The sequence below is a fragment of the Podarcis bocagei genome (assembly GCF_964188305.1).
Source record: "Podarcis bocagei genome assembly, chromosome: 9".
Taxonomy (NCBI): Eukaryota; Metazoa; Chordata; class Lepidosauria; order Squamata; family Lacertidae; genus Podarcis; species Podarcis bocagei.
In genome coordinates, this window is record NC_138134.1 from 64,479,354 (window position 1) to 64,494,496 (window position 15,143).

The 15,143-nt window shown below is 45.6% G+C and overlaps 1 protein-coding gene and 1 long non-coding RNA gene across 5 annotated transcripts in view; one reads left to right on the forward strand and one right to left on the reverse strand.

Moving 5' to 3' along the window:
• Positions 1-13,370, forward strand: part of FAM13A (family with sequence similarity 13 member A) — a 149,046-nt gene extending 135,676 nt beyond the window's left edge. For all 4 annotated transcript variants that reach the window (XM_081206972.1, XM_081206971.1, XM_081206973.1 and 1 more), the window contains 9 exons: positions 541-679; positions 1,348-1,429; positions 1,552-1,772; positions 2,163-2,246; positions 4,313-4,408; positions 8,035-8,118; positions 10,631-10,827; positions 11,097-11,198; positions 12,799-13,370. In XM_081206972.1, the coding sequence (XP_081063098.1) occupies positions 541-679; positions 1,348-1,429; positions 1,552-1,772; positions 2,163-2,246; positions 4,313-4,408; positions 8,035-8,118; positions 10,631-10,827; positions 11,097-11,198; positions 12,799-12,925 (1,132 nt within the window). In that variant the 3' untranslated portion in view covers positions 12,926-13,370. The remainder of the gene's footprint in view (positions 1-540; positions 680-1,347; positions 1,430-1,551; positions 1,773-2,162; positions 2,247-4,312; positions 4,409-8,034; positions 8,119-10,630; positions 10,828-11,096; positions 11,199-12,798) is intronic.
• A 1,044-nt stretch (positions 13,371-14,414) lies between these two features.
• LOC308594400 lies at positions 14,415-14,861 on the reverse strand. The gene is made up of 2 exons (XR_014011436.1): positions 14,790-14,861; positions 14,415-14,756 (listed from the first exon to the last, which is right to left on the reverse strand). It is a non-coding gene; the product is annotated as an uncharacterized lncRNA (long non-coding RNA).
• Between the last annotated feature and the right edge of the window lie 282 nt (positions 14,862-15,143).

A 15,143-nucleotide genomic window follows, 5' to 3' on the forward strand; every position in this document is an offset into this window, starting at 1 on the left:
GCTATGTGCTTTTGAAAGCATGGTGTGGTTCTCTTCAGGTGAGGCATCTCACTCTTGTTTTCTCATTTCCTTTTCCAACTGATGCTCAGCGTTTCGTGTCTTCTGAACATGCTTGGTCCTCATTGGGCTGCTTTTGGTGTTGGTTGCCTTCTTGGTTTTGCTTTAAAATATTTTTCCTATTACTACCAACTTCAGGATTTTCCTGAGAATGTCAGTACCTGCCTCTTGTAGACCCTGTTTTGATTTCATTTCTGTCAGCACTCAACACCTGAGTTCGCTATTGTTGACTTGAGACTGCAGTGGGGCAGGGAGCATCTTTTAAGGTCTTGACTTTTGCCTGGAGAGATTCTGCCAGTCAGAATATACAAGTTCTGAGCTAGATGGACAAATAATCTGACCTGATATTGTTAGGCAAGTTTCCTTTGCTCCTGTATAAGGATCTTACTGGCTTCTTGGGGAATCTGGAGTTCTCTGTATCGTATAGAGCTTTCTTTCCTGTTAACACCAATTAATTCAGTCATTTCCTCGCCTTCATCACAGGAGAAGAAGTTCTTCTTTGGGGTCTTACGAAGATGACCGAGAAGATCTGACACCAGCGCAGCTGACCCGCAGGATTCAAGGACTGAAGAAAAAGATCAGGAGGTTCGAAGACAAATTTGAAGAGGAGAGGAAATACAGAGTAAGCTGTTCACTGTCAGTTGTCCTGAGGGATCGTATTGCTAAGCGGCAATTTTTTTCTGTGGGTAGCACAGCAAAGGGAATGATTGACAGCCTTTTAAGACCTTTCATTCCTAGGCTGCAGTCCTGTGCCCACTTAAGTTGGGAGCAAGTCCCATTGAACTCAGGTGAAATCACAAATTTCTGAGTAAACATGCACAGGATCAAGCCATTCCATTCACTCTTTTCAGCTGGCTAAGGAATGCTACAAATTTGCAATGTTGGGGTTTTTCGAGGTTGCATTTCTCTGTGATGGTGTCTGTTGCCCTCTGACCTGGGACACTTTGAAGAGCCTTTGACATTTGCAGAGAGAAGGTTTGCTTTTTTAGAAGCAAGTCCAATAACAAAGCATACACTGTTATTTCCTTTAGAATATTACCTATGCCAAGCAGCACTCATAGAGTAAGTAAGGTGCCAGGAAAATGCAGAGAAGCTACCCAAGTCTTTTGTGCAACCACCAGCCCCAACTTCTGTGATGCATGCAAAGTGGTTCCTGGTAACCAGAAGGTCCTTAGCTGTTATCCAGCTTTCATCACAGCAAATAAGCTCTTGAATACACCCTTGCTTTCAATATCTGTCATCTCCAGTCATTAAAAAAGCATCCCCATCTGTTTGTCCTCCCCCTTATAGCCATCACACAGTGACAAAGCAGCCAACCTGGAGGTGCTGAAGTGGACAAATGACCTTGCAAAGTTTCGGAAGCAGCTGAAAGGTGAGATATCCTAGCCTGTGAACTTCAAACTCAACATAATTGTCCTGCAGTGGTTCCATCTGGTGCCTATTCTGAAAATACAACACTCTCGTTTTATTTATTTCTTCCTCTTCCAAAACTAGAGTCAAAGCTGAAGATGTCAGAGGAAGACCTGGCTCCTGTGATGCGTCAACGTAGCAATACACTCCCCAAAAGTTTTGGCTCCCAGCTAGAAAAGGAGGAAGAGAAGAAGCAGGATGTGTCTGATAAATTGGCTAAGCCAGCAGTGGAGGCAACCCTGGACACCATCCAGAAGAAGCTCCAAGAGAAAAGGACTGAGGCAAACCGCCCTGAAGACATTAAGGTACACATACCCTAGATGTGTGTACTGGGCATGCTCACCAGCCAGCACGTGATTGGCCTTTTGCCTGAAGGGGGCTGCCTTGCTTAAGATGAGGATTGGCAGCCCAAAAATAACATGCTGGCTTTTTAGATGTTTTCTCTTCCGTTTGCTGTTATGTATTGCTTATCATTCATTTGGTTATTATTGTAGTTTCCTGAACAATGGTTTGTATGAGGTGCGGCAAATAAAATGAAATAAATGGTATTGTGAATCAGGATCTTGTGCTCTGTATAGCTCCTTTTTGAGGGACTAGGAACGGGGCGGGGAAATATTAGGGATAAATTTGTAGGAACCGCAGTAATGTCATTGTTTCCCTTCCAACCTTCCCTTGCTTGCTTGCTTTTTATACAGGATATGACCAGAGATCAGATAGCAGCAGAGAAGGTGGCTCTCCAAAAAGCCCTCTTGTATTATGAGAGCATCCATGGAAGACCAGTAAGTACATCAGCATCCGTGTAAAATGTGTTCCGTATTGGTTCACTACAAACCACGAAATGGGAAATTGTAGGAAAGTTTGCCAGTTTCTCGAACCTGTGCAAAAGTGCAGCGACCGATGACTTGGCTCTGTAGTATGGAGGGAAGGCTTTCCCCTGCATACTTCACAGCAACATTTTGTCACTACTTATGGTCCTTTGTTCAGGGAAACAGATAATTAGTCAAAATGTCCTCACAGTTTTTAATGTGACTGGTAGTGATGTTTCTAAAAAGTCCATCCCCACCCCACCCTCTTTCTGGAGTTGTTATTTTCTCTTAGGAAAAAGTTCTGATTTCTTAAAACTTTGTGTTGTTGTTGTTTGTTGTTTATTAAATTTGTATACCATTGCGGGTGGCGCTGTGGGTTAAACCACAGAGCCTAGGACTTGCCGATCAGGTGGTCAGCGGTTCGAATCCCCGTGACGGGGTGAGCTCCCGTTGCTCGGTCCCTGCTCCTGCCAACCTAGCAGTTCAAAAGCACATCAAAGTGCAAGTAGATAAATAGGTACCGCTCCAGTGGGAAGGTAAACGGCGTTTCCGTGCGCTGCTCTGGTTCGCCATAAGCAGCTTGGTCATGCTGGCCACATGACCCGGAAGCTGTCTGCGGACAAACGCCAGCTCCCTCGGCCAATAAAGCGAGATGAGCGCCGCAACCCCAGAGTCGGTCATGACTGGACCTAATGGTCAGGGGTCCCTTTACCTTTTATACCACCCTTCATCCATAGATCTCAGGGCAGTTCACAACATAAAAAAATACAATATAAAAACACAAAATACATTTCCTCCAGTGTTGATCCTTACAAAACTATGTTGATGATTCAATAAGTAATGAAAACATTTTGGAGGCATGGAGAGAGCCATCATACAGGTTATTTATGGCCAACAGCTGAGTGTTGTTTCCCCCCATTTGCTGTTCTGATAACGTTTTCTTCTTGTCTGTTTTTTTGTTATTGTTATTCTTGAAATGTGTGCTACTCAGGCCATTGTTTAAGCATTGCAATTGCCTTCTTTTTATTTTTCCTTCTTGGAAGCAGTGTTTTATGGCCCCACCTAACAACAGGGTTATTACTGCCATTATAGATTTCAAAGGAGGGTTACAGGGGCAATACGAAGAAAACAGTTTCCAATAAGTAATTTAACTTGTCTGCCTCCTCTGAAAAGCCGGACACTGGGGGGTCTAATTCCATGCAGAAGTTAAATCTGGTGCAGTAATATAAATGCAAAGAAATACACTAAATTACTTCCAGAAGCCCTCTTTTCATGACATCTCACAGCTTATTATGCTTCTCTCTTTGCAACATTTATGTCTTCCTCGTAATTGACAAAGCTGCTTGTTTAGCTAAAGCTGCTGATAAAAAAAGCAGAAAATAGGCAAAGGCTTTTTAGATAACATGGAGGCAAGAACAGACCTTTGACTTAGACCAGGCATCCCCAACCTTCGGCCCTCCAGATGTTTTGGACTACAATTCCCATCATCCCTGACCACTGGTCCTGTGAGCTAGGGATCATGGGAGTTGTAGGCCACGACATCTGGAGGACTGCAGGTTGGGGATGCCTGACTTACACCATTGAAAGGAGCTAGGCATTATTGGTTTTAGAATAAGAAAAAGCCCTGCTGATCAGACAACCAGATGCTTACAGGAAGCTCCCAAACAGAACAGGAGTGCAGTGTCTCCAGCAACTGGTATTCAGAGGCATATTGCCAAGTTGGCAATAAAAATGAAGCCTAATTTAGAACTGCAGAAACGGAACTATAGATCTGGGCAGGGCAATCTGCCAAGCGGGTTGAAGGTTGGAGAACTGATGACAGAGAACCCAAGTTTTCACCAGGCTTCTTGGTGGATGGGAGAGAGGGGTTGGCCTCCGTTTTAGTTTCAGCACCTGCTGAGGAAGCGATAGTCCTGCCTTCTCGCAGGAGGTTTGGCAGAGGGCAGTGAAATAGTTGGCGCAATAGTCACAGTCTGTTGCTTCCTGCAAACTCCATCACCACGCCTCTCAAGCAGCCAACTGTGCCTTCGTCATTTCAGGTAACGAAACACGAGCGGCAGATGATGAAGCCCCTGTATGACAGATACCGCTTAGTCAAGCAGATCCTCTCGAGAGCCAACAGCATCCCTATCATCGTGAGTATAAACCTTTTCTGCATGGATAGCTTGAGTTGACCTTGTCTCATTGCTGGCAGCGAGAGAGGGAGAATCCTATCTTTGTGTACCGCACTGGACATAATGTCTCCGTTGCAGCCATTTTTCCCTGTATGGTAAACAGCTAGGTGAGCATGTGCATAGGAAGAGTAAAGAGGGCCAGCCCTAGCATTAGGTAAACTAAGTTAAATGCTTCAGGTGGTGGACCCAGAGAGGCAGATTTGGGAGTCCCCCTCCACGCCTGGCCACTTGCTTCCACTGGCCTGCTGTGCCTTTTCTGGCCATTCAGCAAGAAGAAGAAGAGTTTGGATTTGATATCCCGCCTTTCACTCCCCTTCAGGAGTCTCAAAGCGGCTAACAATCTCCTTTCCCTTCTTCCCCCACAACAAACACTCTGTGAGGTGAGTGGGGCTGAGAGACTTCAGAGAAGTGTGACTGGCCCAAGGTCACCCAGCAACTGCATGTGGAGGAGCGGAGACACGAACCTGGTTCCCCAGATTACGAATCTACTGCTCTTAACCACTACACCACACTGGCTCCCTCTGCCCTTACCTCATTCTGGATGGCGCAGCTTTGAAGAGGCTAAAAACAGTGCCGAGAATTAAGGGGCAATTTTTGAAATTGCTGTAGGTTTAAACTCCACCCCCACCCCCGGCCGATCCCCCATTTTGGGCACCAGCTAGGAGTTGCAGCAGTTCCACAGCCAGAACGCTTCACTCTGATGAAGGACCTTGGGCCGTCCTAGACGGAGGAAGGAGGTGGAAAGCCATGCCAGCACTGCTGGCACTAAAACAGCCGCAAAACAACAAGAAGAAAGTAAAGGGAAGGAAGGAGACCATTCAGGCAGCACAGTCTCTTGTGCCAGCCTTGGGAGTAAAGTACTTCTGCATGGGGAGAGCTGTTGCTGCTGAATCAGTCTCAGAGGCCTTGGGGAGAAGGCCCTCAAGATGGAGGCAGCGTTTCACAAAGAGATCTTAACGCTACTAGCATTGCACCTGTGGTCCATGTGGATGCTACCATCTGCACTAAACCCCTCTCTGGTGTGGGTTTCTTGCGCCATGCCAGTGAGTAGTAAGACAGGGAGCAGTTCAAGCTCTTCTCAGTATGCAGACACCTGAGATTTGGGTATGCTGAATGAGCATGACCCCTGGGGTCAAAAATCTCAGCCCCCAATATCAATGGAATTCCTTGTCCATAAAAAAGCAGGTAGTTCACCCCACATATTCACCACCTCGATTTTCCATCAGCCGGTATTATACCAGCTGCACTGGCTCCCGGTGGAGTACAGGATCAGGTTTAAGGTGCTGGTTTTAACCTTTAAAGCCCTATACGGCCTAGGACCCTCGTACCTACGGGACCGCCTCTCCTGGTATGCCCCAAAGAGAAACCTACGGTCTGCAAATAATAACATCCTCAAGGTCCCAGGCCTCAGAGAGGTTAGGCTGGCCTCAACTAGAGCCAGGGCCTTCTCGGCTGCGGCTCCAAACTGGTGGAATGCTCTGTCACAAGAGACTAGGGCCCTGCGGGACCTGACATCTTTCCGCAGGGCCTGCAAGACAGAGTTGTTCCGCCAGGCTTTTGGTCAGGGCGCAGCCTGACTCCCTCCTCTGGCAACCTGCTCAGAATTTTGCTTAATTGGTTGCCATCAATTTGATTTAATTAATTTTTATAATGAAATATTTTTAGATTGTGTGATTATTTGACTGATTATTTGATTGTTGTTAGCCGCCCTGAGCCCGGCTTCGGCTGGGGAGGGCGGGATATAAATAAAATTTATTATTATTTATTATTATTATTATTATTATTAAGACTTCTGGCAGTTCACAAGGGAGACTGGGCCAGGGACTTGGCTTACGTTTTTCTTTGAGGGAACCAGCATCCCTGCCCAGTTGGCCGTCCTTGAGACTCCTTTGGCTGAAGGGAGGGAGCAATTAGACGTCCTGTTTCTTCTGACCCGTGGAGGAGAAAGTACAACAGACAGCTACAGTTTCCTCCACAAACACAGTTGTGCTAGCAGAGGAAGACAGAAAGATCCCACTTGAATAGAGGTTGGGGCATCTCTCTTTCTCCCCCCACCCCCAGTTCAAAGACACATATTTTAATTTTGCATTACAATCTGTACAGACTTCCAGAGAGTCAACCACTTTGGCACTTAAAAAAAAAATACCATAGTACAAAAGGTAGATTGCAAATTGACTTTTCAGCTGATACAAAATTCCACATCAAAAAAAGAGAGAAATGGAACCCAAAATTCTATGATTGGGGAAGAGAATTGATGCCTCAGGGACATTCTGGGGAATAGCATTTTTTCTGGGTTGCAGCATTGACTTGAATCCTAAGAGAAGTTTCCCATCGCCTCCTTCCCACTGGCCTGTTCCTCCCAAAAAGCCTCTCTAAGAGAGTCGGGTCATGTGGGATGGGAATGGGGCAGCAATAGGAAACTTGTTTTTTGTAAACTTCCTTAAGTTAGCATGCCTCTGACCCAAGCTTTGATTTTTTAAAATTTTATTTTTTTGAAAGAGGAAGTTGGCACAGTTTGAGATTATTTGTTCCATGTTTTGTCAAGCGGGGGGTGGGCAGTAGTTGTAGGAGGGGGAGCTGCCACGTTCTCCTGACTGCAGGGCCTAATTGTTGAGGAACATATTTGAAGTTTGCCTTTGTGACCGTGAGGACCAGCCAGACACGTGAATTCAGAGCAAGAAAAAGGGAGAAAATGTGCCAGTTTCCACATTGGGTTACTGCATCTCTTGAGTGCACTGTGAGTGCTGCTCGCCAGGCCTTCTGGCCATTCAGCCAGTGCAGACAAGAGATACTTTCCTCTTACTTTCTGCCTCTTTATTTTCATGAATGAGAGTTTATTTTTACTAGTTTGCTGCTGCCCCACGCCCCAAGCCTTCGCCTTGGCAGGGGAATAAAAGTTTTCTATTCAGATGAATGGATGGGATGCCATTTGGGTTATTGGGCGTTGTCACATTTACCCTGATAAGCCCATGCTTCTTCTGGGCCCAGGACACCACCCGGCAAAAGATTTCTCTTCTGCAGGTCCCCTTGAAAGCAAGAGGAATTGCACAAATGCAGTCTTCAGTCCCATTAAGTTCAGCAAGCACTTAAGCAAGGGAAAGCTCTCTGAGGGGTTGTTTTGATTCCATATGCATGGAATCAATGTCATATTTCATATGATCTATGACAAGCATCTGAGTAGCCAGTCCTCTGCAGTCTGGACCTCCATCTCGCTCACAACCATACAGTTCCATTTGAGCATGTCTGAATAAGGCAGCCCCTGATTGTGCATCAGAACTGCCTCTTGCACCAGAGCCTTTTTGTTGAGGCTCATTTGCTTAGCCTTGGGAGTACACTGCAGCCATCTTTCTGCATCTAAGAGCATAATGGGTAAGGCAGCCACTAGACAGTGTTTCCATATTGCGTGGAAGGATGATGACAATAATGATAATGGTTGTTGTTTGGTTCGACCCTGACACTTCTTAATTGAATGCATTCTTGGGGAGACTTTTAAAGGTTTTAATCTGGAAATGAATGAGGAATGGGAATTAGGAGAGATGATGGAGGAAGGGGTCATTATGTAACCTGCTTGTTAACGCCTGTCACAGGGTTCCCCCTCCAGCAAGCGGAGAAGCCCTTTGCTGCAGCCAATTATCGAGGGTGAAACTGCTTCCTTCTTCAAGGAGATAAAGGTGAAAAAAACCTCCCACTGCTAACTCATTTGCTTAGCCTGCATCACTTCCCTTCTCCCACAATGAAAGTGATAGACACCCCTCCTCCCTCCCTTCCTCCCTCCCTCCCTCCCTCCCTCCCTTCTTTCTTTCTTTCTTTCTTTCTTTCTTTCTTTCTTTCTTTCTTTCTTTCTTTCTTTCTTTCTCTCTCTCTCTCTCTCTCTCTCTCTCTCTCTCTCTCTCTCCATAATTGTTGGTTCTTCTGTCATGTCTCCAGGAAACAAAATCAGTAGCTGCTTTTGTCTAGCTTCCTTTGTCCACGTTCTGCCTGCCTCTGTTACAACTGACCCTTCAGTGCCTCCTCCTTCCTCCTCTTTTGCCTCCCTTTTGATTTGCAAAATGCACAATTTATTCCTTGCACCCTTGGCGCCTTCTCCTTCCTAAGATGCTGTTTCTGCAATTATTACTTCTTGCCTTTCTTTGGCTCGTATGCTGGGCCTTGGCCCAGATCTACAGCCGTGGCAGAATAAGGTGGTAGAGTTCTGAGGGGGCAAGAATAGACTGTACCACTTCAGGCTGCAGGTTGAGGGATCTCTCTCCTGAATGTCTCCACTTCTGCAAGCTTTCTACTCCAGAGAGGGTGGCTTCCTTTTTGCTTAGGAAAATATTTTTGAAAATGTGATCGCCTCCCCTGCCACACACACATCCTGTAGTCTGGACTGATACAATCCATTCTGCCACCACATTTTGCCCAAATCTGCCCTAGGTTGGGCTTGAGCAAACTGAAGACTTCTCTGCCACGCTTCATACTTACTGGAATTGTGTCTCCTCATGTGACACCCCCATGATGTAATAATAATAATAAATTATTATTTATACCCTGCCCATCTGCCACTCTGGGCTGCTCCCAACAAAATATTAAAATACAGTAACGCATCAAACATTAAAAGCTTTCCTAAATGTTCTCAGTAATGGTTTCATACCTTTGTAACGGAGAGCAGCCTCCCCCCAGCTTGCACTGATGGGAGCTGTGGTCCAAATAACCAGCATTTGTATACTCTTTAGAGGCAGAGCCTGATCTTACTGGCACAAATCCTAAGCGCTTAATGTGGGCTGGAGGAATCCTTCAGGAACGCACTAAAGGCGTTTGTCTGCATCGTCTCTTCCAGGACCAACAGCCCCTACCCCTACTTTTTCAGTTCCCAGATATGAAATATTTGAAGATTGAACATGAATGTTTAATACCAGGTTCCATTGACTCAAAGCATGGGCAGCTACCCGCCCTCCTAAACCAAGTAAATCAATAAAAAGATTTAACTTACTGAGGTTCTGCCCCTTCAACATAGAGCCTGCTCCACTAACATAAATCCTGGCTACACACCCATGGCTCGGAGTGATGGCGGCTTTTTTGGTTCTGCCAAATCCCAGTTGGCAAAGCCCCCTTTGCACTTTCCTTGGATGAGAGCAAAGCCCTTGGCAGCATTTGCTCTGGGAGCGCTGCAATTAGAGGAGAATCTGAGCTCTCCCACCAGCCGGCTCACAGTGGCAGCCTCCGTCGCTGGCTTCAAGCGTTCAAGTCACTCAAGATGAAGCGATAACCTGTCCAAAGTTAGAAATGTGAACTTCCACAGCAAACCACCCCCCCCCAAAAAAAATAATGTTAGTTAAGCTGTTCAACTTAACAAGGCAGAATAACCAGGCGTTCTGTTTCCTTGCTGCAACGCAGGGATAGGAATGGATTTTGAAGGGCGGGCCAGCTCTACCTCAACACAACCCAGCAACTCCTGAGGATCTTCCCATTCTCCATCATCCCTTGACCATGTGTGGGGAGAGAGGCCCCACTCACACCTCACTCCAGGGGCAGAACTTGAAGGAAGCTTGTGAATTGTGCTAGGAGAACCTCTAAGTCAGACATAGGCACAAACTCCGGCCCTCCAGATGTTTGGAACTACAATTCCCACCATCCCTAGCTAACAGGACCAGTGGTCAGGGATGATGGGAATTGTAGTCCCAAACATCTGGAGGGCCGGAGTTTGCCTATGCCTGCTCTAAGTCATTATATGCCAGGTGTTATCCAATTATTGTTAGAAAACCTCCCCCATCAATCCCAGGGATGATGGGAGTCCAACAATACTTGGGAAGTTCACCAGTTCCCCAACCCTGCTCTAAACCAAGGGGGGAAAGTTAACGTCCTTTTGGTTCCCTTCTTCTCCTGCATTTAACTTGCCCTGACATCATTCTAGGAGCTTGTGGAGACTTCTTTAACAAGCTGAGGCTTCCATTACTTAAGCTTTGCCTGCCTTAGAATATACAGAAGTCTTGGAAGTGGTCTCCATGCAGCAGCCATTATCCATCAGCTGCGTATTAACGCTTGCAAGGGGCCTTGGGCCTGATCCGGCAGGGATCTTCTCGCAATCTGGTGCTACAGACCGCTTCTTTGTGTGTTTGGAATGTGACTGCGTTGCTTCAGGGAATGCGGCATGTAAAGGTAGTGCAGGCAATGGTAATCATTGGCTCCGAAATGTCTCTGCAGGAGGAAGACGACGGTTCTGAAGAAGACAGCAACACGAAACCAGATTTCACAGTCACCATAAAGCCGGACTTCAACGTGCGAAGTTTCTTGGACCATCTAGAAGATGATGGCGACGGCTTTGTTTCTCCGGTGGATGATAGGATCTCTTCAAAAAGCAGCCAAGATATGGGGCTGTCAAATCTTCATGCTGCCTCCATGTATGTCAGGTTTCTGGCTGTCATTTTCATGTTCTGCGTACTGTGTGTTTGGGCTAAGGTGGTAACTAACATTAGGAAAGGGATCTATAATATATAATTGTTACTTATACTTTCTTAGCAATGGGAGCTGAACTGTGATAATCACCATCTGTCCCGTGGCGGTTATCACTTTAAGGTTGTTTTGCTTTGTTTAGCTTTCTGCAGTATTTTTGTGTCTCCGTTTGGGTGTCCGCTTTTGTTTTGATTTTCTTTATTCTTAAATTACATAGGCCAGAACTTGTAGAACAGCTCCAGGAAGTCAGGGAGGAGAAGAAGAGAATCAGGAAAAAACTGAGAGATTTTGAGGACAATTTCTTCCGGCAAAACGGAAGGTAACTTTATTTCTCTTTCTTATCCCCAATCCTTCACTTTGCCACATCAGAACCTTTGTTTTATTTACCATCATATTCAGCATTTACTTATCCTTTACAATGCAAGGCACTTTGCTTGCATCTTTACAACAGAGGTGGGCAACCCATGACCTTCTAGATGTTGCTGGTTTAACTTCCCATCTTCCCTGGCCATTGGCCATGCCAGCCTTGACTGATGAGAGTTTGAATCCAGCATCATCTGCAGGGCCACAGGTTCTCTGTCCCCAATTTATAATAGTGGTATTTATTTTATTCATGTGGTACCCCCAGGGAATCTCTATTGTCAAAACTGCCTTGGAAGCCAAAGAGGCGCAAGCTGCCTCATTCAGAATTTACTTCCTGATATGGGTTGAGACAGCAGCATTCCTTTCTAGACTGCTGAGCATAAGCGGAAACCGAGAACATCATTGGTGGGACCGCCAACCCCACTTTCTCATGTTCACCCTTTGAAAACTCTTATCCTTCACACATGTCACAAGACTATCTAAACATATGTGCAGATTTAATGTAAGTGTGCAAGTTTTGTTTCTGAAAGAATGTGTGTGAATCTGAGAATTATTTCCAGAGGCAACGTGAAGTTTCTATTCCGGCCCTGGAATGAAAACAAGCTCTGCCATTCCATTTTCATGTCACAACAGGCATTGTGGTTCACAAGAGCCCACTGTGAAGTCTAGAAATTTTCTTTTTAAAGATAGTAGCCAAGCTTCTCTGTTTTCCTACAGGGAACCTGCACCATTCATGTAAGGAATATGTCCTGTCCACTTTCTTTCCTTCCTGTAGAAAGTTGTTTGTTTGTTTGGTTGGTTGGTTGGTTGGTTTAATATGTATGCCACCCTTCATCCGTAGATCTCTGAGTGGTTCACAACATAAAAATACAATATAAAAAACCAAAATGCATGATTAAAACAAAGGGAGGTGGGGCCACAAGCCTATAACCCCTCTCCCCCAGTAAATCAGTCCCTCCGATTACAACTTTGGCCTGTTGCTTTCCCTCCGCCTTTTACTCATCCTGGTATTAGCTTTCCTTTCGTTCATCACCTCACCCTGGCATTTTCCGTACATGTTAACTTTTGAGTTTAGCGGATAGATGCTTGTCTGAAGCATTTCCACCCCACCAATCTGGATTGGCAAGGCACACCTTTTTTTTCTTTTTTTCTTTTTGTGGCACCTCAATTTGTGTCAGGATTTCGGTACCTCATTCAGCACATAGTTAAACCAGCACATAGTTAAACCAAGCCAACTTGGGATGGCTTTAAAACCAAGCCATCTTGGGATGGCCGCCAACTTGGGATGGCTTTAAAAGAGAACCAGGCAAATTCATGTAGGCCAAGGCTATCAGCGGCTCCTTAACCGCAATGGCTATTTTCTGCCTCCGCTGCCAGAGGTGTTATGCCTCTGAATTCCAGGTGCTGGAAATTACAGGGTGCTGTTGTGCTCACATCCTGCTCACAGGCTCCCCGTGGACACCTGTTCAGTGACCATGAGAGCAGGATCCTGGATGGGCCCATTGTCTGAAGGAGAAACGTCTTCTGAAAAAGCCTTCCCTTCTGCTTTCTTGCAGGAACGTCCAGAAAGAGGACCGCACTCCTATGGCGGAAGAATACAACGAATACAAGCAGGTTAAGGCCAAGCTGAGGCTGCTGGAGGTCCTCATCAGCAAGAGAGACATTGGCTCCAAGATCATGTAACGAAGGCGCGCTTGACCTTGCCGGTAGAGTTAAGAAGTTGGCCGAGCCAAAGGAAGGATTGCTTGAAGAACTCAGTGAGGTCCTTGCGCTGCGAGGGCCTTCTTAGCAGCAATCCCGGGGCTGTGTCTGACAAGGAGGAGGCCCCTGCATCTTTGCTTCAGACTTGGGGGGCCTCTCCTGCCTCCAAGCTGGTTCACCCAAGCCAGCAGGAGGGGGCTGAGGTGGGTGATCCACTCAAAAGACTCGCCACCCATCCCACAAGGAAGGGTCCTTCTGCTTTGATCAGCCTGCGACTTGTGAAACGCTTAGACTAACGAGAGCCTGATTTTATGCCTTCTCCTGCGTGTCAACGAGAGAGAGGTGAACTAGTTTGAGTTATCATGAATCGCCAAATAATTGTCTGTAATTGTCAGACCAATAAAGCACCCAGGTCTGTTCTAATGCGGAGGAGCTTGCATCCTGGGTTGATTCTGTGGCTTTGAAAGAAGAGGTGACACCTCCTACTCGGGATCTCGCGCTCAAATGCAACCTCAGATTGTTGGGGCTGCGGCTTTTCTTTTCTTGTTAAGGCCGCCCTCAGTTGAATGTTTCGAATTGGTGGGAAAGCACTGTGCCACCCTTGGCCTTTTTTTAGTGAGTGGAGAGAGACATTTTCTTGTTCTCCTGCTTCCCCCCGTCCTAAAAATAATATTTCACACTGGCGCTTCTCTTCGAAAAGACGCAGAGAAGAAGAAGAGCTGAGAAAAATGGGAAACTTGGTAAAATCTGGTTTAGCAAGTTAGAGGGAGCCCTCAGAGTTGAGGCACAGATTGCAGCTCTAATCTCTCCCATGCGGAGGTGTTTGAATCTGGGCTGTGGATTCGAAACTGTGTCCTGAAAATCCTTGGGGCCTTAATAGAGATTCCTCAATATGAAGGTCTGTAGCAGGCAGACAGGCATGCTACCCTGAAAGAATCGTGTCCCATATCATTCATTTTCTCCTGCAGTGGTGGTGTCACTCTATAATGCACTATTGGTTCATCTGGAGTCATGGTGAGATGCACCAAGTTTTTGCATTGGTTCATTGCAGTTGTGCAGAGGTTTCTCAGCAGACAAATTGGATGCAGAAGGGTTTCCCAGGGTTAGAAAGTGTGGGAAACCTCTGAGCAGCCTTTCCTTGTTGCTGCTTTTTAAGGACAGTGTCGGCTTACGCCAAGGAGCCCTTACAACTGTTTGTTCCCCCCGCCCTCCCGAAATCTTAATGGGATCCAATGATAATGAGGCGGCAACATTTTTTGTTGATGTTTGTTGAACGCAACTGTCTTGTTGCTGTACTTTCAAATAGCTTGTGTTAAAAATCATAGGTACAATGATGCACTTTAGAGAGACAGAGGAGAGTTTTATATTTTTTAAGAAAATCGAAAACCAATCGTAAGAAAGCGTAACCAAAACAGTACTTTAAAGAAAGAACAAATCTTTTGTCTACCTGACGTGTGTGTGTGTGTGTGTGTTTTATGCTGTTCTTTTAGTAAGGAAAAATAATGTCTAAAACTCAGCTTTAAGATTCGTCTAGAGAAGCAAGCAGCTAACAGGAATCAGCAGAAACCTTTCTAAGCACCAGCCCTGGAGCCCTTTTTTTTTTTTTAATGAGCACTTGATATAACGAACAATGTCTGATCAGAGTTCATAGAAATGCTTCCTCTGCTCTGTTGAATTAAAAACCTGGTGACAAGCATACTAAAGCCCTATTAAATAAATGCCCCTCTGAAGTGAATAGCAATTATTAAGATTATCATAATCAAAACTGATGCAAGCATAAATGTGGTTCCAGAGAAAACTGAGCAACTTAACTCTGTGAACCTTATGAGAGTGGAGGGGTTTAGACTCATTTTTAAAGAGTCACCCATTTATGCCATGTGGAAAACTGTTTTTGAAATTGAGGGACATCTCCCAAACATGGTTCCAGTTACAGATAGGTAGCCGTGTTGGTCTGCCATAGTCAAAATAAAAAATTCCTTCCAGTAGCACCTTAAAGACCAACTAAGTTAGTTCTTGGTATGAGCTTTCGTGTGTATCTGAAGAAGTGTGCATGCACACGAAAGCTCATACCAAGAACTAACTTAGTTGGTCTTTAAGGTGCTACTGGAAGGAATTTTTTATTTTATCTCCCAAACAGTTTGTACTACTATGGTTTGTGCAGCTGGGCAGAGGCTCCAAAGCAGCCAAAAATTGCATTAAG